At 37.0% G+C, this 27,902-nt stretch overlaps 4 protein-coding genes across 7 annotated transcripts in view; 3 read left to right on the top strand and 1 right to left on the bottom strand.

The window, feature by feature from the left end:
- Positions 1–115: 115 nt before the first annotated feature.
- On the top strand, positions 116–9,525 carry LOC126768124 (zinc finger protein 318). The gene is made up of 14 exons (XM_050486040.1): positions 116–517; positions 1,187–1,367; positions 2,363–2,556; positions 2,755–2,885; positions 3,781–3,909; positions 4,213–4,316; positions 4,398–4,516; positions 4,751–5,015; positions 5,498–5,615; positions 5,779–5,832; positions 5,901–6,052; positions 6,160–6,296; positions 7,133–7,302; positions 7,393–9,525. Exons 1-14 carry the CDS (start codon positions 203–205, stop codon positions 7,964–7,966), a joined length of 2,643 nt encoding a protein of 880 aa, XP_050341997.1. The 5' UTR covers positions 116–202; the 3' UTR covers positions 7,967–9,525.
- Positions 9,526–14,451: 4,926 nt separating this feature from the next.
- Positions 14,452–20,510, top strand: LOC126768155 (glycine N-methyltransferase). Its single transcript, XM_050486098.1, has 6 exons — positions 14,452–14,546; positions 16,030–16,244; positions 17,299–17,426; positions 18,052–18,311; positions 19,154–19,269; positions 19,374–20,510. The coding sequence occupies exons 2-6, from the start codon at positions 16,036–16,038 to the stop codon at positions 19,540–19,542; spliced, it is 882 nt and encodes a 293-aa protein (XP_050342055.1). The 5' UTR covers positions 14,452–14,546; positions 16,030–16,035; the 3' UTR covers positions 19,543–20,510.
- Positions 20,511–20,871: 361 nt separating this feature from the next.
- Positions 20,872–22,093, bottom strand: LOC126768166 (protein transport protein Sec61 subunit gamma). The gene is made up of 3 exons (XM_050486110.1): positions 21,950–22,093; positions 21,773–21,869; positions 20,872–21,097 (listed from the first exon to the last, which is right to left on the bottom strand). Exons 2-3 carry the CDS (start codon positions 21,864–21,866, stop codon positions 20,985–20,987), a joined length of 207 nt encoding a protein of 68 aa, XP_050342067.1. The 5' UTR covers positions 21,867–21,869; positions 21,950–22,093; the 3' UTR covers positions 20,872–20,984.
- Positions 22,094–22,349: 256 nt separating this feature from the next.
- LOC126768130 (exocyst complex component 7) overlaps positions 22,350–27,902 on the top strand; it is a 287,887-nt gene continuing 282,334 nt past the window's right edge. For 3 of the 4 annotated variants that reach the window (XM_050486049.1, XM_050486050.1, XM_050486051.1), the window contains exons 1-14: positions 22,350–22,589; positions 22,713–22,878; positions 23,042–23,169; positions 23,440–23,514; positions 23,699–23,816; positions 24,030–24,241; positions 24,328–24,392; positions 24,478–24,578; positions 24,647–24,823; positions 24,884–25,065; positions 25,128–25,266; positions 25,342–25,434; positions 25,798–25,904; positions 26,162–26,319. In XM_050486049.1, the coding sequence (XP_050342006.1) occupies positions 22,542–22,589; positions 22,713–22,878; positions 23,042–23,169; positions 23,440–23,514; positions 23,699–23,816; positions 24,030–24,241; positions 24,328–24,392; positions 24,478–24,578; positions 24,647–24,823; positions 24,884–25,065; positions 25,128–25,266; positions 25,342–25,434; positions 25,798–25,904; positions 26,162–26,311 (1,761 nt within the window). In that variant the 5' untranslated portion in view covers positions 22,350–22,541 and the 3' untranslated portion in view covers positions 26,312–26,319. Of the gene's footprint in view, positions 22,590–22,712; positions 22,879–23,041; positions 23,170–23,439; positions 23,515–23,698; positions 23,817–24,029; positions 24,242–24,327; positions 24,393–24,477; positions 24,579–24,646; positions 24,824–24,883; positions 25,066–25,127; positions 25,267–25,341; positions 25,435–25,797; positions 25,905–26,161; positions 26,320–26,577; positions 26,672–26,782; positions 26,978–27,902 lie in introns of all 4 variants that reach the window. The other variant, XM_050486047.1, reaches the window with a different exon arrangement.

Genomic DNA, 27,902 nt, shown 5'->3' with positions numbered 1-27,902 from the left:
TCAAAGTAAGATCGTAGATATACATTGGATTCAAAATTAATTTGAACAGTCAACATCCAACTTCAACTGTCAAGCAAAAAGCAAATGTCAGTGTCATTTGTCATTCTCGCCAGTCGCCAAGCATAGCGTGGGAATTTGTGTTTTGGTATCCATTTTATGTTTGTAATCATTTGAATTAAGAAACACATTGTATTAAACAAAAATGTCACGTGATTTTGCACGTAAAACATATTATAGTCGAGAACGGGAGAGAGATCGCGATTGTTATCGTCAAGATTATCGTTTTGAAAAAGGCCGACGATCCTTGTCTCGGAAACATAGCCGCAGTCCGCCCCCACGAGATCACAGGGACATGGATAAACGGAGAAGTCGTTCCCCGAGGAAGAATGAAAAAGACCTGCTAGATGAAAATATACTCAGTGAAATATCCAAATTGCCCGAGCCGAGTGAACTATGGGACAACCAGATACAAGAAGGAGGTTTCACAGGACCCCCGCCACAGACATTCTTACAAGAAGTAAGCCTTCAGTGGAATAAGTGACAGTATATTACGATATTATAAAAAATGAAGATAAGATAGTGTTAATAAATAAGACTGAATATTGCATATATTATTATATTATATGAACAATTCTTGATATGTGTCTCGGAAAAAGCCCTAATGATTTGGCTCAACTTTTTTATTTAGATTGTCTATATAGATGTATTTTCTGAAAAAACTATTTTGCCTAAAAAAATAACCAAATAATTTAAGTTAATATAATAAATTTTTCATGAATAATTTGCGGATGTTCTTTACTAACCTTATGGGCCACCTGATGGTATGTGGTCACTAATAATCAATAATAATTGGTTTACTGGGGTTTTTAGCTTTAGGATATTTGTTTCATTTTTACAGAGTCTTCTTACAGTGTGACTATGGGTTTTTTTTACCAATATTAGCAATTTATCTTAATGAAATTACTAATTTTATATATATCTTATTAAACATAACTTCTGTTAAGAATGGGGATAACAATAGCTGAAAGGGTCAGGAACAAACCTGCAACTTATACATAGCTAAGTGACCAATAAACCATTGTGCTATTGATGCTTAAATCAATAATATTTGCATTTATCTATAATTTAATATAATTAAACTATGTCAAAAATTGCTTTAAATTGTATGACTTAATTTTGTTTACAGGGAAATAATTACACTAGCAATTATCAGCCATCATATTCTGGAATATATGATGATTTTACACCTGTGGCCTCAATGCCAACTGTACCGCATCCTCCGGAAGTGGCATCTTGGAATCAAATGTCACTCCCACCACCACCTGCCCCTCCCGTATATAATGTTGAAGATCAGATAAAGAAAGAAGGTAATGTTTGAAATATTATAGTATTTATTCTTTTATGGATAAGAAACATTAACCAAACATTATATATAATAAAAATAAATTATAATGATACATTGTTGTATTGCAACTTACACAACAACAGGAATCAATTACTATCATTTTAGGAACATATTTTATGAAGGAAACCATAAATGTTATTATTGCATAAAGTATCATTTATAATATGCTAATAATAATTAATTTTCGAAAAAGTAAATAATTATTTGTATATCATGCAGTCATAAAATATTATTAACTAAAAAAGGAGCTACTACTGTTATCTGTTAAGTATTTCCTAAATGGCGACCTACATTGATATAGAAGTTAAGTTGGTTAAGGGGTAAAGTAATGTCAAATAATATCATTTTTGGTAACAAAAATACATATATAAAAAATGGAAAGTAAATTATCATATAAGATAATCGCGAAATTATAAAATTGTAAACAAATTATTGTAAAGTAATTGTTAAAACTTTTTATTACTTCTATTAAAAAATATTCATGTAAGTCAGCTTATAGAATCATATTGTGCATGTGCTTTATCTGAATTTATGGCAGGTTCCATCCTGAACCCCCGAGCTATGGTCGAACACACTCCTTAACACAAAATTTGTGCTTAGTTGGAGACGAAAAAAGTGATATGAGTAATTCCCAATTTTCCAGTATTATTTTATTTGTGCTCTGTCATTATTATTTAGTTTTAGTAGGTTTTTTTTTTCAGGAGTATTGTATAATAGTGGTTTGTAACATTTTAACTCTGTGTGCACTTCTTTCAATATTTATTTCAGTTATATAATTTTGCCTAAATACTGCACAATCGGTCCATCCAGGATTGTTGCTTTGCATACGAAATCAATATTATTTGCTATATCAAGTGCGATTAAATGGTTAAAGTGAAATGCTAATTAATTTTTATTGTTAATATTTAATTGGTTTCTTAATACGATTTTTGTCATCACCTATACTTTCCGTAACAGCGGCCATTGAGACCGAAATGCGTCACCAGAAGGCCGCTCTGTCGAAGCAACGCGAAGATTACATAAAGAAGGCGAGTATTCTCAAAAAGGAACTCGACACGTTGAAGGACCAACGGAGCGAACTGCGCGGGGACTCCAAGCGCTCCCCGAGCCCCGACACCAAAAGATTTCTCAAAGAGAACACCAAGCTCCAGGTTTGACTATGTTCAGCTGATGAAATAACATGTTCAATTTAATTTGTTTTAATATAAATTAATTCCATGTTCACGCTAAGCTAAAGTTTTTAATTATTGTGAGAGCGATATTGGCTTATTGGTAGCTAGGCTTGTGTATACGACTAAGGATTTTGGGAGCGAAGCTAACCCAGGACCTTGTTACCTTGCCTTGCATAGTTGGAGATCCAGAACAAACTGAAGACTATCAACAACGTCGTGGACATGTTGAACGGTATCATCGGCGAGGAGGCACAGGAGGTGCACGAGCCGGATGATGTAGACGAACGCACTTCCAAACGTAAATCGAGGTTTGTTGCTTTGGACAATTTTTTTTTTTTTTTTTTTATTTAATCGCTTTCTAACTACTATGTCATATGTATATAGTTTTAGATCTCATTTAAATATATTTTGTCTTCCTTTTTATCTTCTCTGATATTTAATAATTTGTGACTACTATGGGAAGCAGAAATTGGTGAAAACGCAAGAGCTTAGCTTTTTTTTTTATGAAACCATATCAAGAAGTACGGCCAGGATTTTTAACGTTGGGAAACAAAGAAATTAATTATAGATAGAATACATATTTTGTGAATTTATTATTTAAGATAGTTTTTATATGCTTTATGATAATAATTGCTGATATTATTTTTGTAGTGTGTTTCTAATATGACTATAATTTTAAGCTTTGTTAATAGATAAATAATATTAATATTATTTACCCTTCACTGTTATTAATTGTAACTTAATGTATAAATTCAAACAAATAAATGTTATTTTAATAAGTTTGTCGTTTTATTAAAAAAATATGGAGCAACTTATCGTTTTATAGTTTATATTGTTTATTTCAATATTTAAGCGTTAATAAACGGGATTAAAAATTAATTACAAATCGGGCTTTTTTTACAATTGTAAAAAGAACCTTTGAATACGTAGTTTTAATGAAGTGATGAGATGATTCCATTCGACGAGTTCTATCACTTACATTTATAGCATCGGTCATGGATGCAAGTTCAATGCGTATAAAATATTAACTACCGAGTTTCTTGCCGGTTTTCCTCAGTATAGTCTAGTAAATTAAATTTCCGTGCGGCAGAGTGACACCTTCAAATTTCGTTCAAATTGTAAAATAAACAAATTTAGATTATTTATATAATGTTTTGTTACTATCATTGCTTTCGTTGTGTAATCGCGTGCCTTCGGTTGTAGGTCCCCATCGGGCAAGAAGTTCAACTACGTGTACTACGACCCGGAGATGCACTGGTGTCGCGTGTGCAACGAGTTCCCGCCGACCGCCAAGGAGTACCTCAACCACCTGCACTCGCCCGCACATCACAAGTCAGTTGTGACACACAGACACACACACAAACACCCACTTGTAGAAATAATTATTCCATGTGCATCTTAAAAACCGACTAAGCATTTTTTGTTGAGCTCATTAATTATTTATAAAAACAATAAAATATATGATTCGTTACTTTATCATTCATTCATTAAACCACTCTTTCGAGGTCTATTTTTTTTTTTTTTTATTGACTATAATTTATTAGTAAGACTAGTTATATTGTGATAGCGTAACATGTACAAACGCCCCGTGTAACATTCGCGGAGCCCTGTCGATACCGAGTACCGTTGTGTCAGGATGGCTGCGGCGCACATGGAGGCTCCGTGGCACTCCGTGTCGGGCGTCAACGAGGGCTTCCCCAGCTTCCCCGCCGCACCCACCAAGCGGACACCCATCAGAGGTATAGTGCCGTTAGATTGGACACAAATAAAATATCAATGAAATATAAAAGGATTGATATATTTGTGTCGTGCCTCGCCAGGCCTGCAGTTCTTCGTGCCGTCGACGGCGTGGTACTGCAAGCTGTGCGACCAGTTCATCGGGGACCTGCACTGCGCCTCCGCCCACCTCAAGTCCGTCACGCACTCCAAGAACTACACCGTATGTCTGAACACTAACCCTACCACCACTGTCCGACTGTCGGACGATGGTCTCCTAAGCGAGAAAGTTTGGAACTTCTTGCAATCCCCTCCAAACTACTCCGTTGTCAGTTCGTAAAAATTGTGAACTATGAAGCATGTGAATTCTCATTCTTTGTGCTTAAATTTATTCGAACTAATGACTATCATTAGTCTTCCGAGCGAGCGATAAGTGTAACTCCGAAAGCTTTTGCAGAACTTCGTGGAGCAGAACCCGCACTGGGAGACGGACTGGATGTCGGACCGGCAGAAGGCGTTCGAGAAGGCCCGCGGGGCGAAGGGCAAGGCGGACGAGGCGCCGCAGTACGCCGCGCACACCATCACGTTCAGCAAGGACGGGTTCACCACGCGCAAGCTGTCGCCCGCACCCAGGCCCAAGGGCAAGAAGAGCAAGCGCAAGCGCAGCTCCTCGAGCTCCGACAGTTCCAGCGCCGCCAGCGAGCCCAAGAAGAAGAAGAAGAGTGAGTACCTCCACGAGGGACATATGGTTGCACCCAACCAGTTATTATGACATATCATGAGACTGTTTCACCCCTGGGGTTTACCTAGGTCTACTTTGTTGTTACATTGGGAACAAGTTGTTTTGTCCCTTGTGCATGTAGTTACTCTGGCTCGTGTACCTTTTAAACCGGAACACAACAATACTAAGTCTTGCTGTTTGGCAGTAGAATATGTGATGAGTGGGTGGTACCTAATCAGGCCTTCCCACGAAGTTATTTAGTATTACTTTGTACCAAGTACTTACTTCTAACTTGCTCATCATGCTAAAGCACAACACTAATGATTTTGGAAAATTACTTGACGATCCACGCCTGCTATGTACTATCTGAACTAAAAAACAAATATTGTGTAGGTGCGGAAATTAAGGCATCGCATTCGGATAAATATGACGGCTTTCTCTTTGGCTTTGATGTAATTCATAAAAATAAAACAATTTTTCCAGGTAAGAAATCAAAGTCCAAGTATGGCTCTGAAGACAAGTTAAGTGAATGGATGTCTTCCATTCAAGTCGAGCGACTCAACGACAGCGACCGGAAGCTACTCGACAATATTAAGACGAGGTGAGGAAGCGTTTATTGTTTATGAAACTATTCAGGTTATTAAGTGACTTTAAAATTTATTTTTAAAGCAAGACCATTAACCACAGATTATGTAACATTACACATGTTTTATTATCTGTGGTTCATGTCATGACATATCGTGTAACTGGAACTCCATCTACAGGATCACCCTCGACAAGCTGCAGGGCGCGCACCGCTCCGAGCCGCGCCGCGACCGGTGAGTCACCTCCGCCCCGCACCCCGCACACATCCACACCCATATAATGCCCCCCCCCCCCCGTGCAGCGAGCAGGAGCGCCGCGACGAGCGACGAGAGGAGTCGCGCCGGCGGGAGGAGCGGCGAGAGGAGCGCCGGGAGGAGCAGCGGGACTCGGCGCGCAGGAGTCCGCCGCGGCAGGAGTCCAAGAAACCGGATATTCGCAAGATGCCGTTCATTGGTGAGGCATTCACTATGAAATATGTCGTATTCGTGTGGCGCGCGTGCAGCACACCGAATCGAATAATAATATGAAGTTAATGATATTATAGTAAAGTTTTTTCGTAGGTAAAATGCCCGTTTACAAGAACTTGAGTAAAAATTCAAAGGTGGATGACGTAAAAAAAGAGGATCAAAAGAAAAAAGAAGATGAGGAGGTGACGAAGAAGAGGCGAGAAGAAATGGACGTGGAAATACAAAAAAAGGTTAGAGCGCACATTATGCTAGTACAATTATTTTTTGAATTTTCATAAATATATTTAATTAGAATGTTCTTCTTACCTAGTTAGTATACTTTATAATTGAAGACATGAATGAAAAAAAACTCAACTTCCCGAGACAAAGACATTTTATTAAAATATATTACAAACCTAATAGTATTTATTTTGAATGAAAGTTAACGCCACCTATCGATCAATTCAGGAACTAAAACATGTTACAAAATTATACATTTTTTTAAATACATAATTTTGATACGATTGTCATACTAACTTCAAGAACAAATATGTTTATTTTATCTATTACTTTCATTCATTAACTATCTGTGAATTTGCTCATCACTGGATAGACGGAGTTAATGTTTTATATTTCTATTTTTTATGAATAACTTCACGTATTAAGGCTTAGTATATTTGTATCTCAAATTTAAACTTTGAAGCTCATTTCTATGAAATTACAAATTTGTGATCATCATCGACTATTACCTCATGCCTTCAATTATCACTACATATGTGATTATAATAATATGAAATTAATTTCTTATTCATTTATATTATGATAAAAATGTACTAATCATGAAAAAAGATTATTTCTCACATAGCAACACTTCGTCATTTTACAGGTCTTACAGGTAGAATACGAGTAAGACTGAACACATTGGTAGTTCTTTTTTAATGTCTAACAAAATATATAATCTTAAGTATGTATGTATCGTTCGTTCTATCATCATAGTTTCAATTCTATAGTCGTGTCAATACAAGGGGAAAGTTGCTTAATAACCTTGTCTCCTGTTTCGATCGACCAACCTTATCGGGCGTCCCAGGTGGCCGAGTTCAAGGAGAAGATAGCCAAGGCCCAGCTGGAGCGGCAGCAGGCGGAGCTGGCGCCGCCCATGCTGCTGCAGGGCCTGCCGCCCGGCCTGCCGCCAGGCCTGCCGCCCGGCCTGCCGCTGCCGCACACCTTTATGCCGCCGCCCACGCAGCCACCGCCGCCGTGCGTACCACATACTCATAACTATTCATTTTATTTATATGCCTGGAATATTCACAAAAAATAAATAATTATTTATAATTTTATCCTCAGAGCTACCAACGTCCCTCCGCCTACCCTGCCGAAAGATTTCCAGGATGCATTGGACATCATCTTCCCATCGGAGGTGAAGTCCGCTGAGATGGCGCAGCAGGAGCTGTTCCCCGGGCTGTCCGGTCTGGGCCCACCTCCGGGGTTCCCTCCGGGTTTAGGATTAGGGGGTGTCATGCCCTCCTTCCCTCAACTCAGTATTCTCGGCCAGCCGCCGCCCCATATGATGATGGGTTTTGACATGAACTCCCCGCTCTTTCAGCCTCGTCCGCAACTGTATGACACACACGTCCCGATAGTACCGAATTCGAAGCAGAGACATAATAATAAAAATCGACTGAATCAAAACAAAAACAACCAGGAGAAAAATAATGATAATAATCAAATTAACACTACGGTCATGACGAATAATATAGTCAATGTAACTTCCTACCAAACTGACAAACAGAACATTGCTGCGGCGGCCACGGCTCGAACGGCGACTCCCACGCCCTCTGTGTCCGCCAAGAACAAGGAGGAACTTGACGACCTGGCCATGCTCGGCATAGACGCAGATGATGTTGGTGCTGGCATATAAAAAACATTCTGCTTACAATGTAAGCCTTATTACAATTATTAATAAAAATCAAGTATTTAGTTCATTTTCGTATTTTATAATATTGGAGTCATTATATTAATACATCTAACACTGCAGTCTTAAATAAACCAACCTTTAATGTACAGCCCGGAAGTAGTCAGCCGTATTGTATAGCCATTATCATTGGTAATGTGAATTATATTCAGCAGCACACCATATTGTTAAGATATACTACTACAACTATACTCCTACTACTACATGTATAAGTTAATATTAATATCCGTTTCAATTATTAAATATAGTATATTTGGATAATTGAAAAGGCTCCATTTTTTAGTGTTTATACGATTTTTTCCAATACCAATTGTTTAGTATTTAGATATTTTCAACTTGTCTAAAGTATTGTTTTGATATTCAATTGTAAATACCGCATTTTATAAGTTCGAAATGTGACTGTATGATACCGTAAAGTTTTATGTTTGATTAAAATATATAAATAAATAACATTTTACAAGTTTACAGTGTGACGTGAAATAAGCTTTATTGGCTTTGGTATTCTAATCGAAGAAGTAAAGGTAAACAAACCTTATATTTACGTATTCCATGCGATTTTCTAATAGTCCTGTTATATTATGCACTTATTTATCATACAACATTATCCCATCTAATTACTTATATACACTTTAATTTTATATTACATATAACAGGGTTCACAACACACTATAATTATCATACAAGTACGACAATTTCATACCAACGTACGATGTACGATAGTACACTACTATCGTACGTGGATTGTACGATAATTTCCATTACGATGTAAAATTTGATAATTACACGAACCAATAATAAGTACAATTGTTTTTACTGTCAGCGCCATCTATTGGCTCATTTCTTTCATAGGAGTAATGGCAGCCGCTTCATATCTTGTTTTGATGCGGGATGTTGGCAGTTACAATTTTTCGGGATCAAAACGAAAAAAATTGGGCGATGACGTTTTTTTTTAGTGTACTGCTGATTTCAACTTTAATTACAAATTATTTCAAATATATTGTTGGGATTTTCTATAATATTATTGTATTTTATAATAACTTTTAAGGGCCCTGGTACGATAACTAGCTGGCTTTAGTTTGTGTACCCTGACATATAACAACTTCGTCGACATTCAAAGAGCATTTTACTTGCGCGCCATATTAAATACCATAGATTATTCAAGATCTCGACCAATGATATCGCATCAATTCAATTCCAAGGTTGTTTATTTGTCTTTACTCCTGTGGTCGGAATAAGCCATACATAAAATGTGTATTCCTTAAACGCTGAAATATACAGGCATTTTTTTTTCAAAACATGAGGACGTTCAAAAAAATATATATATCGTACATCAAAAATGGCGGATAGCAATTATTATTGATGTTAAACAGCAATTATATGGCATCATTATAAGGTTTAGGTATATATAATACATATTAATCATATAATATTGCGTATTGAAAAATTGACGAAAAATTTTATCAATCTATGATAATGTGTGTGATATATAGTTTTTCTATTGACTCGATTGATCCATTATTTAAGATATAACTAATTTGTAATTTAATTATTCCTCACGTACAAGCTTGAAGAGTACATATATGTATACATAAGTATTCTCTTTACCGATTTACTTAAATTTTATTTCATTAAACTTAAGTTAATTAGCTTAAGAACACGATTGTCATTTGTGGTGTAATAAATATTCTTTCTAATATGTCGCTTTTTTTCCCACTCACATAGCCAAAGATCTAACGTTAATGATCCTGACGACTGACGTTCGGCCTTCTTACCTTTCTAATATAATTATTATTTTTTTTTTTTTTTATATCGCCGGGCAAATGACTCTACTCCACCTGATGGTAAGTGGTAGTAGAGTCCAAACGCGACGACGGCCAGTACAGACGGGAAAAACGTTCTGCACTAGCCGCCTTCGCCTTGCCGGCCCGCAAGATGCCTCTTCACGCCTCGTTTGAAGGAACCCGGGTTGTAAGAGGAGGGGAATACGTGAGCTGGTAAGGAATTCCATTTTTTGGAAGTGCGACAAAGAAAGGAGTTGCCAAATTTCTTTGTTCGCGATGGAATTGATGTCACAGTTAGGCGGTGACATCGAGAACCAGCCCGCGTGGACTTAAGAAGGAAGGGGGAAGCAGGAATTAGAGAGAATAATTCCTCAGAGCACTCGCCGTGATACAGTCGATAGAAAGCGCTCAGTGCTGCTATCTCACGACGCAATTGTAAAGGTTCAAGGGTGTTTGTGACCTTTACGTCGCCAATAATGCGTACGGCACGTCGCTGCAACCGGTCCAAGGCCTCAAGTAGGTACTTAGCGGAGCCATCCCAAAGGTGCGAGCAATATTCCACGCAAGACCGTACCTGTGTTTTGTACAGCAGGCACAGTTGTTGTGGCGTGAAAAAGCGCCGCACCTTGTTCAGAACTCCGAGTTTCCGTGAAGCTGTTTTTATAACAGCCTCGATGTAATCCCTTGGACTAAGGTCGCAGCGAACGTCAATCCCCAGCATGGCGATTTTGCTTTGCATCACCAGCGGAGTACCACAGAGGGAGGGAAGAGGGGAAAATGTTGACTTTTTCGCCGTGAGAGCGCATACCTGTGTTTTCTTGGCATTAAACTCAACAAGATTATCAGAGCCCCATTTGGCGATGAGATCTAACGTCATATCGAGTTCAATGACAAGATTCTCCCGCCTCTCCTCAGTTTCCGCCCGCCCAGCCACTGCGCGTCCGTGGTATCCACCATGCACTGTACTATCATCTGCATAGCAATGTATGTTCCCAAGGGAGAGCATATCATTGATATGCAAAAGAAAGAGTGTGGGAGATAGCACAGATCCCTGGGGGACCCCAGCATTCACTACATAGAATTGTGAAGCGCAACCATCTACTAAAACACGAAGGCTACGCTTGTGTAGGAAGCTGGCAATCCAGGTGCATAGCTGAGCAGGCAGACCATATGCCGGTAGCTTGGAGAGAAGACTTCTGTGCCAGACCCTGTCGAAAGCCTTGGAGATATCGAGGCTGACAGCCAACGATTCTCCATGCTTGTCGATAGCTTCACCCCAGAGGTGTGTTACGTACGCTAGAAGATCACCTGTGGACCGTTTTGGTCGAAAACCGTACTGACGATCATTAATTAGACAGTGATCTTCTAGGTAATGGATCAGTTGGTTGTTTAAAATCCGTTCCATCACCTTACAAAGTACTGAGGTGATAGCTATTGGCCGATAATTTGCCGGGTCAGACCGATCCCCTTTTTTGGGAACCGCTTGCACATTAGCTCTTCTCCAAGCCTCCGGCACACTTCCCGAAGAGAGAGAAAGTTGGAACAGGCGCGTTAACACAGGAGACAGCTCCGCTGCGCACTTCTTCAGCACTATGGCTGGTATTCCATCGGGACCGCTAGCTTTCCGTACATCAAGTGATTGCAGCTCCGCACGCACATCACGTTGCCTGATTTTAATGTCAGGCATCGTATGGCCACATGCAGGTATTGTAGGTGGCAGTGCACTACAATCATCGATGACGGAATTGTCGGCAAAGAGTTTAGCCAGGAGATCAGCTTGCTCTTGCGGACTGTGAGCTAGCGATCCGTCCGGATTTCTGAGCGGTGGCAGCGAAGGTTGGCAGAAATTGTTTTGCACAGACTTGGTCAGACGCCAGAAGCTACGGGAGCCCCTAGGATGCGAAACAAGGTCATGACCAATCTGTACAATGCGCTGTGCATCCGCTCTCGTGTATGCCTTTCTACAGGACTTGGAATTTTTATTATAGTTTGCTTTCAGTGAGTCAATGTTAGATGCCCCGCTAATTAATTAATATCAAAATCGTTGTTTGATTAATATTTACTTAAATATACTGACTTTTATTAAAAATGTATATTTTAATACGTATTTGTTACATAAACAAATAATAGTATTAAACAAAATTATAGTATTTAAAAAGCCATTACACTAACGGACACGATATACCAAGCACCAGCGGCGCTCAATTATAGCGGCTTTAGAACCAAATTACAACAAGCGCCTGCCGCTCTAACCGTGTTGAAAGTGGCGCACATATTTGTATGGTAACAAACACTAATTGAAAAAAATACATACATGTACAATTCTGAGTCCTAAAGTAATACAAAAAAATAATATATTATAATTTATAACTGAATATAATGTTCCATGTGTCACTTAAATTAAAAAAAAGTTTACTTTTATTTTAATTAATATTGTTTGACTTTCAAAAACGTTGTTTTTGTAAAAGATAAGACCTATTATTGATATTTAATAACTTTTATCTCTTGTTTGTATGTAAAGAGACACTTTTTGAGTATTTGCGTATAATAAAAATTACTGATAACATAATAAAAAACCGTATTAAACTGGAATGAAATTATCTAGTAGTTATTGTTTCAAATAATAATGAAAAAAGTAACGTAAGTTAGAAACGTGGCGTTAGTATGAAAAAATCATTTTAATCAAAGAAAAAGCTAACGCTATTTTAATTTAATAATTTCTTTGATCGAAAAAAAACAATCGCAATTATTATAATTTTACCATCGTTAATTTTTTATATCCGAAATGAACACGAAAACCAAGCAAATAAAAAATTATATTATAATAATGGTTTAAATATTGATACTTTGCTTTTATCTTTACTCTCGTGTTTATGAAATGTTTAATTAATAATAATCAACAATGTTATAAACATAATATTGTTGTAAATAGGCGTATGAGTATTTGTGACGTAACTGCAAACATTTCTTTCATCTCAAACATCTTCCAGCTGACAGACTTAGATCGAAAATATATTTTTCAAAAATAAATACATGTATGTCCGTACATATAGTTTTATGTCTTTCTAGGTAACTGGTAAACTGCCTCGGTGATTTAGTGGCTTTATCTTACAATGCAGCAGATCCTGAAACCTGGAATCCCGCCCGGGTCGGGCTAATAATAGAGGTTGTATAACATAGGAGGTTTGCAGTGTTACAAAAAGGTGATCCCGCGCCGATATAGAGATAAACTTGATAACTGTCAGCCGTGGCTAAAAGAGATTTCTGTGGTGTGTTAAGAAATAACTAAAAAAAATAGCTTTCGAGAACTATTAAAGTAAATTGCTGGTCACACCACTTTTATAAATGATGACCAAGACTTCAACCGGAGTTTTAATTCATAAAACATAGTCTTAAAAATTTTAAAATTAAGATCTTCATTGTTTAAACAAGACATACGCATTGACGTAAAACGAAAAATCATCAAATCAATTAATTTTTCTTTTTAAAACGATATTATTGATATTTGTATATTATTTCTAAAAAATTATCACTTGCCTCCACTATTAGAAATATTATTTGTTTTTATGTAAATGTATGTGTATTTATGTAGGTATCTTTGTGATAAATAATGACAAGGCAAAATCGTACTAGCAAAAGTTTCATTTCGATTCGATACGGTGACATTTTCCTTACAAAAATGTATATGCGATATGTAGGTACATACACAATTATACTCAGAATTAATTGTTTACGCATAAAATAACAAGGAATATTGTAAAATACTAAAAGGAGTCTCTTGGGTTACGTTTTCAAACCTAGAGCCCATAGTCAGTACAAGGATCGACTTAAGGAAGTAGGTAATGTGAAACGGGAAATTATTGGCAAACGAAAGTGTGTTTAAAAACATTTCACATGGCCGAATTATGCTAAATATTTAACTAACAACTGGACACAACTACGATTTAAATAGCTTTATTCATTTGTAATAACAACATAATTTTCCAATTTCAAATAATTACCAAATTATATTCGCGGCTATGTGCAAACTAGATAATTAAATGAAAAATAAATCTAAAAGCTTAGTTTGTATGCCCTTAAACTTGATAATAAATTGATTGATGATAAAAACAAAATGAACGTTATTGACCGTCGTAAGAACAGACGACTATCTCGTAAGGAACAACAATATTACATCACACGATGCGAAAACAAGATATGCGAGTGTTGAGAGGCATCCGGAATGATGAATTGAAGTTTATATAAAACTTTATCGACAAGGGCGGTATTGTGTATTTTTTTTTTATATATTATAATAATTAATTAAGGTATATTATATTTGGAATAAGTAATTCATTCGAGTAGAAAATAAGAGATATTGAATATATAGAGATATTGTTTTGATGCATTTTTTTATGAATATTATATTGTTACACAAAAATTATTATATTATATTGTTTTTTGTTGTTCTTAAAAGAAAATATTAAATGATGTATAACTAAAAAAATATAACCATATGTTACATTACATCATATACATCCCTTTCTATACATTTGCCAATTAAAAAAATACGCCAACAGATAATAATATATATAAAGAATTATACACCTCTTAATAAATGAAGTCGGGAAAAAACCTAGTGATATCAGAATTTTATCAGGCGAGCACATTTCATTTGCGGCAGTGTCGGCATGGTAGCGACGGTGACTAGAAGTCTACACTGAACACATACTCACTCGACACACGCGTGATTGTTGCATCATAATGTGAGTCCACAATCGTGTTACTAAACGCTTAGAACATATTTTTTTATTATATAATTTTCGAACTAATTTTTCATATCATATTTCAGCTAAGGTTACGTTTTTAAGTATAGTATATTTAGATTATGAACTTATAATTTTTTTTATTTCACTCGTGTCAATTTTGTTTACAGTTTTATTGAAATGGACTATAGTTCAAAAATTAATTATATTATTAATCAAATGAGAAGAAACTGTGAAACAAACAAATTATAGAGTCACCGTCATCGTAACTTTAAAACTCTCTCTTATAAATTATTATACCTATATATATGACAGCGTTTCGACCAAACTCTAGTGTTTTTTTTTTCGGACATGCGATTAGACTTAAATGTTTAATTATGTAAAATACTTTATGGCAAGTTACCTAAATGATATTTTCGTATATGTCTTAATTAAAATAACTGAACGTACTATAATTATTATTTGGGATAGGTATACCGATTCAGTTACCGTTATGAATTGGTAATAGCCGCAATGCAGCTCAAATGTCTGTAAAGTGTAAACGCGTGACAGTAAAGCGGTAATTGTATCGCGTCGTTGCTGCTTAAGCCTATACTATTTTGATCAGTGTATATTTGTACGTTACAGCTTATCAATAAAATTAGTTTCTTTAGATGCAATTTTGTTACAAATATTTTTTTATATATGTGCAGTATTAGTAGTAGAATTTATTCATTTCAAAATATAATATGACAAGAGTTGTCCAGTACTAACTTAACTAGCAGGAACATTTATCATATTAATCCACTCATCACATAGTCATCCAATTAAGTCATCCAATTAAATTACTGTACCTATCACAGATTGTGACCATCAAACAGTAGCGTATTTTAAGATTTGGTACCGCGGGCACAAAAAAAACAGTCTCTTAAATTAATTATTATTTATTGTTAATTAGGAGCCTACGTACGTAGGTAACTAACCATGAGTTTTAAAGCGCTTATGTGATGTTGATTAGGTAAATTATTTAATTTGATATGGAATGGATAACGATTATGAAACTTAGGTTGCCGTCCGTACAAGACCTGCCACTCCGGGATGGGCTAGGCTATTTTTTACATCAGGGAACTATAAGATGCTAGGAACTTCTTTGTTTTTGTGCCTATGTACATTCACTTTTCATATAAAATAACTATACAAAGTATTGCTGTTTAGTGTTAGAACACGTATTAAGTGGGTCACGGTAGCATGCGAAAGCGATCCCGTGGCGCTCCTCATTAAGACGGAAAGGGTACCGCTGGTTTTTTAGTGGGTATTCCGATGTTCGGGGCGCACTCGGCGCCTTGGACACCGGCGAGCCCCACGGCTGTTCCTGTGGGGGAAACGCGTAAAGCGTTTTTCCAGCGTTAAAAAAAAAATAAAAAGAAAAAAAAACAATTTTAAGTGGGTGAAACCTAGTGAAATAATACATAAAAATAACCACAGTATTAAATATTTTTTACAGTGAACCATGTCGTCGGATAAAGTATTCCATTCACGGTCAGAAGGTATCCCGTCTGAGGGTGTAAAGGACCAGTACGCAGATGGAAAGGCAGCCAGAGTGTGGAAGAAGTACATTGGGGACAGTAATCAAAGAACTAAAAACTATAGAGACTTTTTAACGGGACTTCTGAAAAAGCACGGTTGTAACCGAGTTTTGGACGCGGCGTGCGGCACCGGGTGAGTTTATGGCATTACAGTCATTTGTACAATTACATTTAAACTCGAGATAATTGAGGATTGGGTTCAAATCTTTTTTTTAACGCTGGAAAAACGCGTTACGCGTTTCGGCCACGGAAACAGTGGGGGGTATGTGGGGCTCGTGTCCAAGGCGCCGAGTGCGCCCCGAACATTGGAATACCCACTAAAAAACCAGCGGTACCCTTGTCGTCTTAACGAGGAGCGCCACGGGGTCGCTTTCGTGTGCTACCGTGGCGATTGGGTTCAAACCTGGGGAACATTGAATTTTCATGTTTGTGGTAATTATTAGTCTAGTGCAAAGCGGTGAAGGAAAACAGAGTAAGAAAACCTGCATGCATGTTGAAGCAGCGTGATGGAATAATCTCCAAATCTTCTTCTTAAAAGAAGAGTTTAGCCCAGCTATGGACTTTTTATGTTGTTACTTCACTTTTTTTTTCTTTACAATGTCCACATAGGCAAGTATCATTATGCTTCGAGTAATAGTATTTACAGAAACGTAACATTAGGTATTTTCTAATAATTATTACAAAGAAAGTAATATCATCTTGTTATCTCAAAAGCATTATTATTTATTACATTATTGTGTCTCGTGTAAGTATATACATATAAGTGTATATACATATATAACACTTACACGAACACATGTTATTTAGAATGTTAAACGCTTAAATACTTTATCATGATCTTAAAAAAATATTTATATTTCCAAGCGAGTAGCAACGTGAGATAGAGGATGACCTCTCGTAATTGTTTATCAAACGAAATTAAGCAGATAAGTTATTACATTAATTTATCGTTGTTTCACGTTCGAAAATAACTTGAACAATTATGAAACTCAAGTCATTCTATAATATATTAGTCTCTATATATATATATTTGGTTCTCGAATAATGGAAATGGTACCTTCACGGACCTAGAAATGTAACAATGACAGACCCTAAACTCTTGGCTATTCTCAAAGCCTAAAAAAATACCGAATCAAGACCATCTGCAATAGATATGTAAATGTTTTGATTTTATTTTCTCCCTTCAGCATAGACTCGATGATGCTGGTCGACGAAGGTTTTAGTGTGGTCTCAGTGGATGCTTCTGATAAAATGTTGAAACATGCTTTAAAAGCCAGATGGGAAAAAAGAAAAGATACTAAATACGACGAATGGGGTGCGTACTTATATTTATTACCGAAACAGTTGAACACTGGTGGTAGAGCTTTGTGCAAGCTCGTCTGGGTAGGTACCACCCACTCATCAGATATTCTACCGCAAAACAGCAATACTTGATATTGTTGTGTTCCGGTTTGAAGGGTGAGTGAGCCAGTGTAATTACAGGCACAAGGGACATAAAATCTTAGTTCCCAAGGTTGGTGGCGCATTGGATATGTAAGCGATGGTTGACATTTCTTACAATGCCAATGTCTAAGAGCGTTGGTGACCACTTACCATCAGGTGGCCCATATGCTCGTCCGCCTTCCTATTCTATAAAAAAAAAAAAAAAAACACTATGTAGTTATGAACCTATACCTATAAAATGTAGTATCTTGTTGTAATTTCCTAAACTAATATTTAGTAATCTTCTATAAATGAGTACAGGAACGGCACCCAATTGTATTGTTGTTATTATGAGCCTTCAGTCTTTGTATATTCAACTACTTTAATCATTTCATCGGTTTCATCTTATGAAAGATAGGAATGAGATCATAGACACTTTTAGTACTTTCTATAGTTTTGACATATTCCTAACACGAATGAAAGCTTGTTTTTAACTGTAACTTGATCTAATTATTCAGTAATTGAAGAAGCGAGCTGGCAAACACTCCCCCAGGACGTTGAAACCTTCCTACCTGGTGCGTCATTCGATGCAGTCATATGCCTCGGAAATTCATTCGCCCATTTGCTTGACGAATATGAGGATCAGAGAACACAGAAAATGTGCTTAAAAAATTTCGCCAAAGTGTTGAAACCTGGTGGCCTGTTGTTTATCGATCACAGGAATTATGACGCGATGATCAATAGCGGCGCGACACCTGGACATTCTATTTATTACAATGTAAGCAATCAGTAAAATTTATTGGGACTTTATAATAGGAAATATTACATTTAAGCTGTCATAAATAAATGTAAAAATGTACTTTATTTATGAATTCCAATAGAAGCGAACATTCAAAACTACATTTTTTCGCGGTCCATAGTAAATAGTATTTATAGATTATTCAAGATCTCGACCAATGAAATCGCGTCAATTTGACATCAAAGTTAATTCTCTTGTGATTAAAATAGGCTGTGGGCCCTCTCTTACAAGCAATTTTTATTATTTTTCAATATTATGTAGTATACATTAATTTTGAGAAAAAACCGGCAAAAAACTCAGAACTTAATGATTGACTATGATCAATTAAATGTAGATCCATTATATTTATTCAAGTTGATTTGTTCATCTTTTTAATAATTTATTATCTTTTGTTTACAAAACCCATGTTTAAACACATGTTATAACTTGTTATCTAAATTATTAAATAACAATTTTGTGCGTGAGCGATAACATTTTTTGTCATAATATTTTAATAACTCTGACATTAAATGTACCAACAGATAATAAAAAAAAAATGTTAGGTTCATCTAGCATGTTTTTTTTTTAAGTATAAACTCTGCATGAAGTAAAAACTCTCTTCTCTTTTTCCATCGTTTACCAATAACTTAGATTTTATTTAATAACACTTGCTCGCTAAACCCTCAATCAAAATAAAACAAAAATTGATTTATAGATCGTACCTATTTAGATGGGGATGTTTTCAGAAAACCTATACAATAATTGAAATTTATTGATTAGAATATCTAATATATTTGTGGTTAACTATAACTATTAAAAATTATACGTTTAAAATATTACAGTGCAAATATCCTGTTGACATCAAAACCTCTGTATTAGTGGTACGTGGTAAGCCGGAGTTGGTGGCGCTCGACTACTGTATTGATGCTACAGACGATGGTCTCATTACGGAAAAGAGGTAACTGATACATAAATATGTTTATTTGAATATAATGTGTTTATTGTTTAAAGTGGTACTGCGGATTCAGACCATAATAATTAACCTTTTAATAAAATTTTCAGTGAATTCCGTTTGTGCTACTTCCCACATCGATTGCACAGTTTCACTCGGATGCTAGACGAGGCGTTTGACAACCGCGCGCAGCACAGCATCTACGCAGACTTCCAGCCGCTGGAGCGCGTCGACAACCCCGCTTACTACATCCACGTCATGCAGAAAGCGCTTGACTGACAACTTGTACATAGCCAAAAATAATATATTTTTATACGTAGTTCGTAATGTTTTTTATAATCTTTATAAACAGTGTATAATTAATAACTTAAAAGAGGTTCAAAACATGGCAATCATATTATATATAAAATAATATATTTATGTCAAAATAATTTACTAATTCTATATAACAAAAAATTATAAATCTTTACATGGGTAAAAATCTGTAAAAATGCAAATCTGTGATAACTAGATTATTTTTGCTCTTTTCTAAGTGCAAACAATACTATTGCTTACACAGTAAGTGAATCATGTACCTTTCAATTATTATAAAACAAAATTGTAATACTTATTGCTAAAAGTCAATAAATTGTTAATTTAAATTGGTATATTTTTTTTAATACTCAGATGAGTATTTTAAATATGTCATGCAGGTATTTATTCTTGTCAATTAGACTACATACTGAGACTAAAATCGGAGTTAGTTAAATAAGGGTAAATATTTTACACCTGAAGTTTGTCACGGTCGAAACAAACGTCCTTGTTTATAGTATTGTGGTGTTGACTTTACCACAAGTTTACTAAAAATATATAGTTACTAAATAGTATAAAGTATATGTTTAGCGAGTGACGAGCCGGTTGGCGTGGTTGGTAGATACTTGCCTTTTCACGCTGAAGGTTGTGGGTTCGATTCCCACCCAGGACAGATGTTTGTGTGCATGAACATGTCTGTTTGTCCTGAGTCTGGGTGTTTTCTATATAATTATGTATTTACAAAATAAAGGTAGTATATCAGTTGTCTGGTTCCCATAACACAAGCTTTGTACAAGCTTAATTTTGGATCAGATGGCCGTGTGTGAAAAATGTCCCAGGATATTATTATTATTATTATATGTTATTTATATTTATTTAGTCTACTCTCATTTAAATTATTTTCTATTCCTTTATTTATATCAATTAGTCATTTTAAATTAAATTATCTTATGTAATTAATGGATTGTTATTTATCAACACAATATATAATTTAACTCTTAAGAGTATCTTATATGTATTAATGGGATATGGGGAAGACATATTGAGTATTAATAATGGAAACATAGAAAATTGATCGAATACAATATTGACTTACTAATAAAACAGAATTACAAATTAGGATTGCAATATAACCTAGTTTAAATGTTAATTTCATAAAAAACTCTACCCCAGTGAGATGATGTCATGGTGTTAAGTTAAAGAAAGAAAAGAGAAAGTCAATAAGTTGCAGAACAAACATTTATTTACAATATTTTATTAGAAGTTATGAGACAACACGATAATAAGACACTTTTTTTTCTTTAAATAAAACAAATGTTAAAAATGAAATAATTTATTCTAATAAAATTTGTTGATAGTTTGATGAAAGTGAGAATTAACTTAGACACATCCAAGGGCTTAAGGGTAAGGTATAACTAAACTAGACTAGCCTATGATCCAACAATAATGTTGTTGATTGGAATGTGTATCAACTTTACGAAGAATCCAATGAAACCCATAATGCAGAAACCGATAGCTGTGGCAATGGCGATCTTTTGGAATTCTGAAAAAAGAACACATTCATATATAGCATGTCTTGGATTTTACAAATATTCTACATTTATAAACTAGATACAACTTTAATTCAATTATTAATTAATTTCACTGTAAAAGATTAAAAACGATGAATAAAAAAACAGTATTTCTTTTTCTTTTTTTATTTAAAATAATGCAAACAGTTAAAAGAATCATTTCTACAATAGGTATTTCCAATTACAATATCAACAAAAGGGCAACAGGTTTTTAGACTACATTATAAAAGGATATAATTATATAAAGGAGATTATAATTAAATTACAAATTGATAAAAGTTTTGATTATAGACAGGCCAGTTGGCATAGTTTGTAGATACTTTTAAATATTATTATTGATTTTATTGAGTATTTAATTAACATTAAAAATTGCATTTCTACTTAGTCAGTAAACATAGACCAGTAGATGCAAAGGCTCAATGCCAGTAGTACCAACTGCCGCCCTTTTATTAACTACACAGTAAAACTCACAATATTAATATAATGGTAGATGATTATTTAGTAGTACATTTAATAATTTATTGATAGAGTGGATGATTATCAATGAACTGAGTTCGACATCAGTTTAGCATTGATATTCGTCGCTAAAGTGATCTGACCGACTTAAAAGACATTACCATAATAAAGTTATACTAATTAAAACTCACCTTTTCTGTCTGGTTTTGTACATCTTCTTACTAATCTAATGGAGTCCTTGGCGAACTGCTTACCAGGCTCAACAAACTTGGCAATTTGATCCATTTTCTGAAAACAGAGTACTATTTATTTAACAAATTGTGTATTAAAACATGTACATTACTTATTAATTTAATAATTATACGCACTAGTGATCTATTTTATAATTCCACAACAGAAAACGGCGAAGCGATATTTAGTATTTGTCCCGCAAATAAAAAATACCTCGATTGTACGAGTGACGATTAGAATATGTGACAAGTAAAAGCTACGAACGTCAGCCACGTTTCGACGTCGCACGTCACGTCACCACGTACTTGATCGGATACTTTCACATGATATGTAACAGATGTATTTATTATATTTATTAAAAGCAAACTAATAATTTTATTGTTACATTTATTATGACCATTTAGGTTGAATAATGAATGCTTTTTTGCTACTATTCTGGAATAAGTAGAACACTTTTATTATAAGCAAATGTACATTTCTTATATTGACATGAATAACGTCAAACATTCAATGACAACTGACCAGTGTCATAACAAAAATTTTACATGGTATCTGATTGTGTTTTCTAATCTTTTAATAATTGGGCGTTGTATTTGTTAAAGCATTCAGTAACATTTGTTGTCAATACTTATTTTCTTTAGTATGTATAGATTTTAAAATCTTGTAATAGAAAATAGAAATTTGACGATTAACAAAATTATTTAATAGATACATTACATACAACAGAAGATGTATGCAGTGGAGAAAAAATTCGAAATCGAGATGAAGTTGAAAAGGGTATTGGATTATAATATATTCAGATAAAAGTTTATAGTATTTATTGTTAGCATATATTTTTAATTGAATAAAATACTTTCATATAACTACATATTATGGGGCGTATCCTTCTCTTATTTCTAGGAAATGACTAATATCCAAGAGCTGAAAGCTGCGGCAAAAAGAAGCTCGACTCTTGCAAGTGATGTGTGTAATGTGCTGGGTGCATGCGAGCAGAGATTGCAGCAGCTAGAGACAGCTGTACTGCCTCTATATGGTGACACTGCAAGGCTACAGCAAATACATCATAGTTAGTACTATTTCATATGTACCTACCAGTGTTTTTTTATCGAAAATAAATTATCATATTTCAATAAAAAAGTTATAAGCAAATATTAGATTCACATATTCTATGGCATTTGCTAGTGGTTTGGTTTGTAGTGCAAATATTATAATCATAATATTTATTCTAGACATGGAACATACAGTTACAGCTCTGGACCATGTAATAAACTACTACATGGTGTCTAGAGAACTAGCTGATCTCATACAAGCAGGCCCTCATACAGGTTCCACAGAGTCCTTGAACATTTATCTCGAGGTAAGTATATGCTTTATAGTTTTTCTTTTCTTATTGAAATATGGAGTGTTTATTTAATATTATTGGCTTTGAATCATTAAGAAACACCATGCAATAAACTAATATAGTAAAAAGGCCTTAGTTTGATATTCAATAGGGATTTTTATTGAATTAGAATATTGAAATTCGACTGAGATAAAAAATAAATGCTTTAATTTATTTATATATAAATTAAGATAAATTTAAAACTATTTAATTAAGATAAATATTACCTATACTTTTACCTTTTAGGCTTTAGATAAGCTGGCAGAGGCTCAAAATTATTTCAACAAAAACAATCCACAAAGTGTTGAACTAGAGAATATTGTAAGTATAAATCTAAGGCTTATTTATTATTTAATCAATCATTACCTGAGATAAATAATATATATTACAGATAATGATTATGACATAATATTATGTAAATGAATTGTATTTTAAATGCTGTTTACCAATTTCTACAAATGATTATTAATTTGACTTAGGTTCAAAGTTTTTACTTTATTTATAGAATCAACTTTATAATGCTGGAGTTTTAAAATTAGAGAATGCATTTGAAGAACTCCTCAGTCGTAATACTCGACCGTTGTCTCCAACTTCCCTCATGGATATGATAGCCTTAGAAGAAGGTAAGTCATTGCACTACCTTTTACATAATATGAAAATGTACCGTAATGTCTGTAGTAAATACGGCCCAAAAAATTAATCATCAATATTTTATTTTTAATTAATAATGAATAGTTCTCGGTCACAATATTATCTTGATCTGTATTTGTTTGAGCCGGATTATTATTAATTTAGTTGTGTTAATGTTAACATTTTGCCATGTTTCTAATTTTCAGATTCAAGTGTTGATAGTGTCAGTGTGAGCGGGGGTAATTCGACATCGAGTATAGCTCTCGAAACAATGCGCGCCGCCGCGGCCTGGCTCAGCGCCGCCGGCAGACCACCGGCCGGGCCTCTGCTCGCTATACGAGGTCCCGCCGCTTTGAACTCGCTTGTAGCTTTCAAAGATTATCTCAGGTCGAGGTCGATGGCCGCCTCGCCACTGATGGTAGGATATCCTAATTTGTCCGAATTTAAATGTCGACTTATTAAAATTAAATGTGCTTCAATGTACCTTAAATTCTTCTTTTACAGAGAGCGAAAAATATACTGCATCGCACCGATAGCACTCAGAGACGAACGAGCAAAATACAAAAAGTGTAAGCGCTTCGATCGCTAATGAATAGTGGCAATGTGGTTTTTTTTCTTCAAAATATATCAACTACTCTTCGGTTTTTCCTACAGGCTGGAAAAACGAGCGATAAATATAATGATGAAGGCGTCGCAGACCCTCGAGCAGTCCACCGGACTCGCCATCGGCCCGCGGCGGTCCATCAACGACTCGTGTAAGTGTTCCGGGGCGGCGAGGGGGGTGTGCGGAGTGCGGTGCGCGTCTGACCAGTCCCCCCCGCAGACTCGGAGGAGTGCAGCGACGCCGTGGACGAGCGCGAGGCGGAGGCGGCGGGGTCGCTGGCCGCCGCGCTGTGCCGCCTGGCGCGCCGCGAGCAGCGCCACGCGCTCGGCCTCGTGCCGCTGCCGCGCCTCGCCGCGCTGCTCGCCGCGCTGCTCAAGGACTGCCTGGCGCTGCTCGGTGAGTGCCCGACCCCGACGGCAGCCCGCCCCCCGCCCCGCTAACGCGTGCTCCCCGCAGCGGCCGAGGTGGAGCGCGTGTGCCTGCGCAGCCGCAAGGCCGCGGCGCGCTGCAACGCGGGCGCGGCGGCGTGCTGGGCGCTGGCGGCGCGCCTGCAGCGCCTGCAGCCCGACCTGCAGCGCGCGCTGCACCCCGCGTCGCCCGCGCCCTACGCCGCGCTGCTCAACAGCTGCACCCACCACGTGCGTAGCGCCCCCCCGCCGCCCGCGCTCGAGGCCCCCCGTAACGCGTTCCGTGTGTGCAGTGCGTGCGCTCGCTGGAGGAGTGGGTGGAGGGCGTCCGCGGCGACGGCGCGGCGGGCGCGGTGGACGGCACGGTGCACCAGCTGGCGGCCGCCGCGCTCGCCTACTGCCACGCGCTGGCCGCGCACATGCACGTCATCGGTGAGTGAGCGCCGCCCCCTCCGCCCTTGTCGTGTGCGACGTGCGCGTCAGCCAGCTCACGGTGCCCGCCCGCAGGTCCGGCCCTGAGCACGGAGGCGTGGTACGCCCGCGCGGCGTCGGCGCTGACGGCGTCGGACCGGAACGCGCTCATGCTGGCGCTCTACATGCGTGAGTTGCTCGTTATCGTTAATTAACTGACCTATTCTACTTGGATCCTGCAAAAAGGGCTACTCGGTTTGGTTTCTATGTTTGATTCGAGGTTTTAGTTTTTGTTCAGATATACGAGTTACATTCTAGTGAAAATACAGAATATTTTCCCAATAACGTGCAGGAGCCAGGTCATAGGTTTGGTGATTTTTATGGGAGAAACTAGACTTTATTCAGTTGTTAAATGTACAGAAATTGATGTTTGCGAGATCATTACCAATTCGAGTGACATAAGTTCACCAAATGATGAGAGGCTTTGCAAAGTTCACGAATAATTTGGTAAACACAAAGTTCAAACATAATATATTGTATTAACAAACTCAGGTAAAGTGTTGGCTCAATTGAATTTATCGTTGAGGAACAAAAGCGAGCAGTATTCAGACGCGCTGAAAGCGATATTTCTACTCAACAACACTCTGTATTTATTACAAGTAAGTAAAATCACAATATCATTTTAATTTTATAATTAAATGACTATTTACTTTTACCCCTTAACTATATTTGTATTAAACAATATTTGTTTTACTTTGATAAAAGGATATTTCTATTTTATGTATATGCATGTAAGATTCTCACGATATGGTATGTAATTATTTCTAAATTGAACAATTATTCATTTGCAATAGATGTACTCTGGTACGCAGCCAGACTTGTATTATATAACATTTTAAATTAAATATTTTTGTAGGGTTTACAGCGCAGTGGGCTTCTAGATATTTTGATGTTAGCGGAACCCGAATGCGAAGCCAACTATCGCGATATGATCCAGGATTACAAGAATTCGTATATTCAAAGGTATGTAAAGATAATTACAGACACAAGGGACATAACATCTTAGTTCCCAAGGTTGGTGGCGCATTGGTGAAGTAAGCGATGGTTAACATTTCTTACAATGCCAATGTCTATGGGCGTCGGTGATCACTTACCATCAGGTGGCCCATATGCTCGTCCGCCTTCCTATTCTATGTATATAAAAAAACGCATATAAAATCGTGGCGAGTTATCATTCATTTACACAATTTGTAATTTCTGACAAGTCTAGCTTAATTTCGGAACCTTTTGTCACACAGTATACCGCAATAACCGTACGCAATGTTGTTCCAGCTGGAACAAGCTCCTGTCTCACTTGGTGCTAGACGAGCCGCTGCCGGCCAAGCTCAGGGACAAGGACAGGCAGGTGCTAAAGGATAAGTTCTCGGTACGTGGGCCCCGCACTTCACACGCGTGTCGCGTGCGAGTCGCGTGCGTGACGGGTGCGTGACGGGTGCGTGACGGGTGCGTGACGGGTGCGTGACGGGTGCGTGCGCAGGCCTTCAACCGCGAGTGGGAGGAGGCGACGCGCGCGCAGCGCAGCTACAGCGTGCCGGACGCCGAGCTGCGCGAGACGCTGAAGCGCGCCAACAAGCAGGCGCTGCTGCCGCCCTACGCCGCGCTGCACGAGCGCGCCGCCGCCGCCGCCTTCAGCAAGAACCCCGACAAGTACCTCAAGTACTCGCCGCTGCAGGTGCGTGCCGTCCCCCCCTGACCGATTAATCGAAATAAATAGAAAATACGTTTGTAATATTATGCTAAAAGAGCTCCTCCAACTTAAAATTAACTCGATTAAATTGAACTGAGGAGTTAATTGATCTAAAAATCGTTCCCCCATTTTATACGACTTAGCCCCACATTTGGGGGGAGTCCTCAAGCTGGCACCACTGACTCAAATACACACTTAATGTTCACTATGACGATACTATGCGAAATTTGACGTATTTAAACAGTCCGCTTTATGACTTACCAGAAGTCTAGTGCATCCAATTGCGTTGACAGGTAGTTAAATGGTTAAATGTTACCGGATTAAATTTTCTTACTTTTAAATAATGCTTAGTATTAAGTTTTGTGTAATGGATGGGAATTAGAAGTAACGTTCATGTTCCAAAAAAAAACTGGATATAAGAATCAGAGTACTTTTAACTTATCAAACCCACCTAACTTAATACGTTAGGTTTTATATCTGGGGAATAATTCGTATAAAGAAAATCACAAACTATATTTCAGGCTATTTTACGTTAATTGCGTTTTGCATTAATTAAATCAAACGATCGCATCTCGGAACTCATTCATATATCGATATCAAAATTATCAAACAAGTTATCTTTCCGAATTTTTCTATTCATTTCTGGTATCACAACTACTGGATAATACTTCAGCCGTCTTTCGTTAATAATTATAATGTCCTCCAGACCGATTTCGGCCACACCGGCCAATCTCAAGAGAGATTAGCCAACTACGCAGGAGATATTATAGTGCACTGGTGTGTGCGCAAACAGGTGCACTCTCTATTCCCTAACTCTCATAATCCGATGGGACGGAAATCCGACACGACCGGAAAGAGTTCAGGCGCAGGACCAACGGCTTTACGTGCTTTCCGAGGCACGGGAGTGTAC

This window comes from Nymphalis io, chromosome 4, assembly GCF_905147045.1.
Source record: "Nymphalis io chromosome 4, ilAglIoxx1.1, whole genome shotgun sequence".
NCBI classification, from domain to species: domain Eukaryota; kingdom Metazoa; phylum Arthropoda; class Insecta; order Lepidoptera; family Nymphalidae; genus Nymphalis; species Nymphalis io.
Note: the sequence above shows the minus strand (reverse complement) of the source record. Positions and strands in the feature narration are given on the sequence as shown.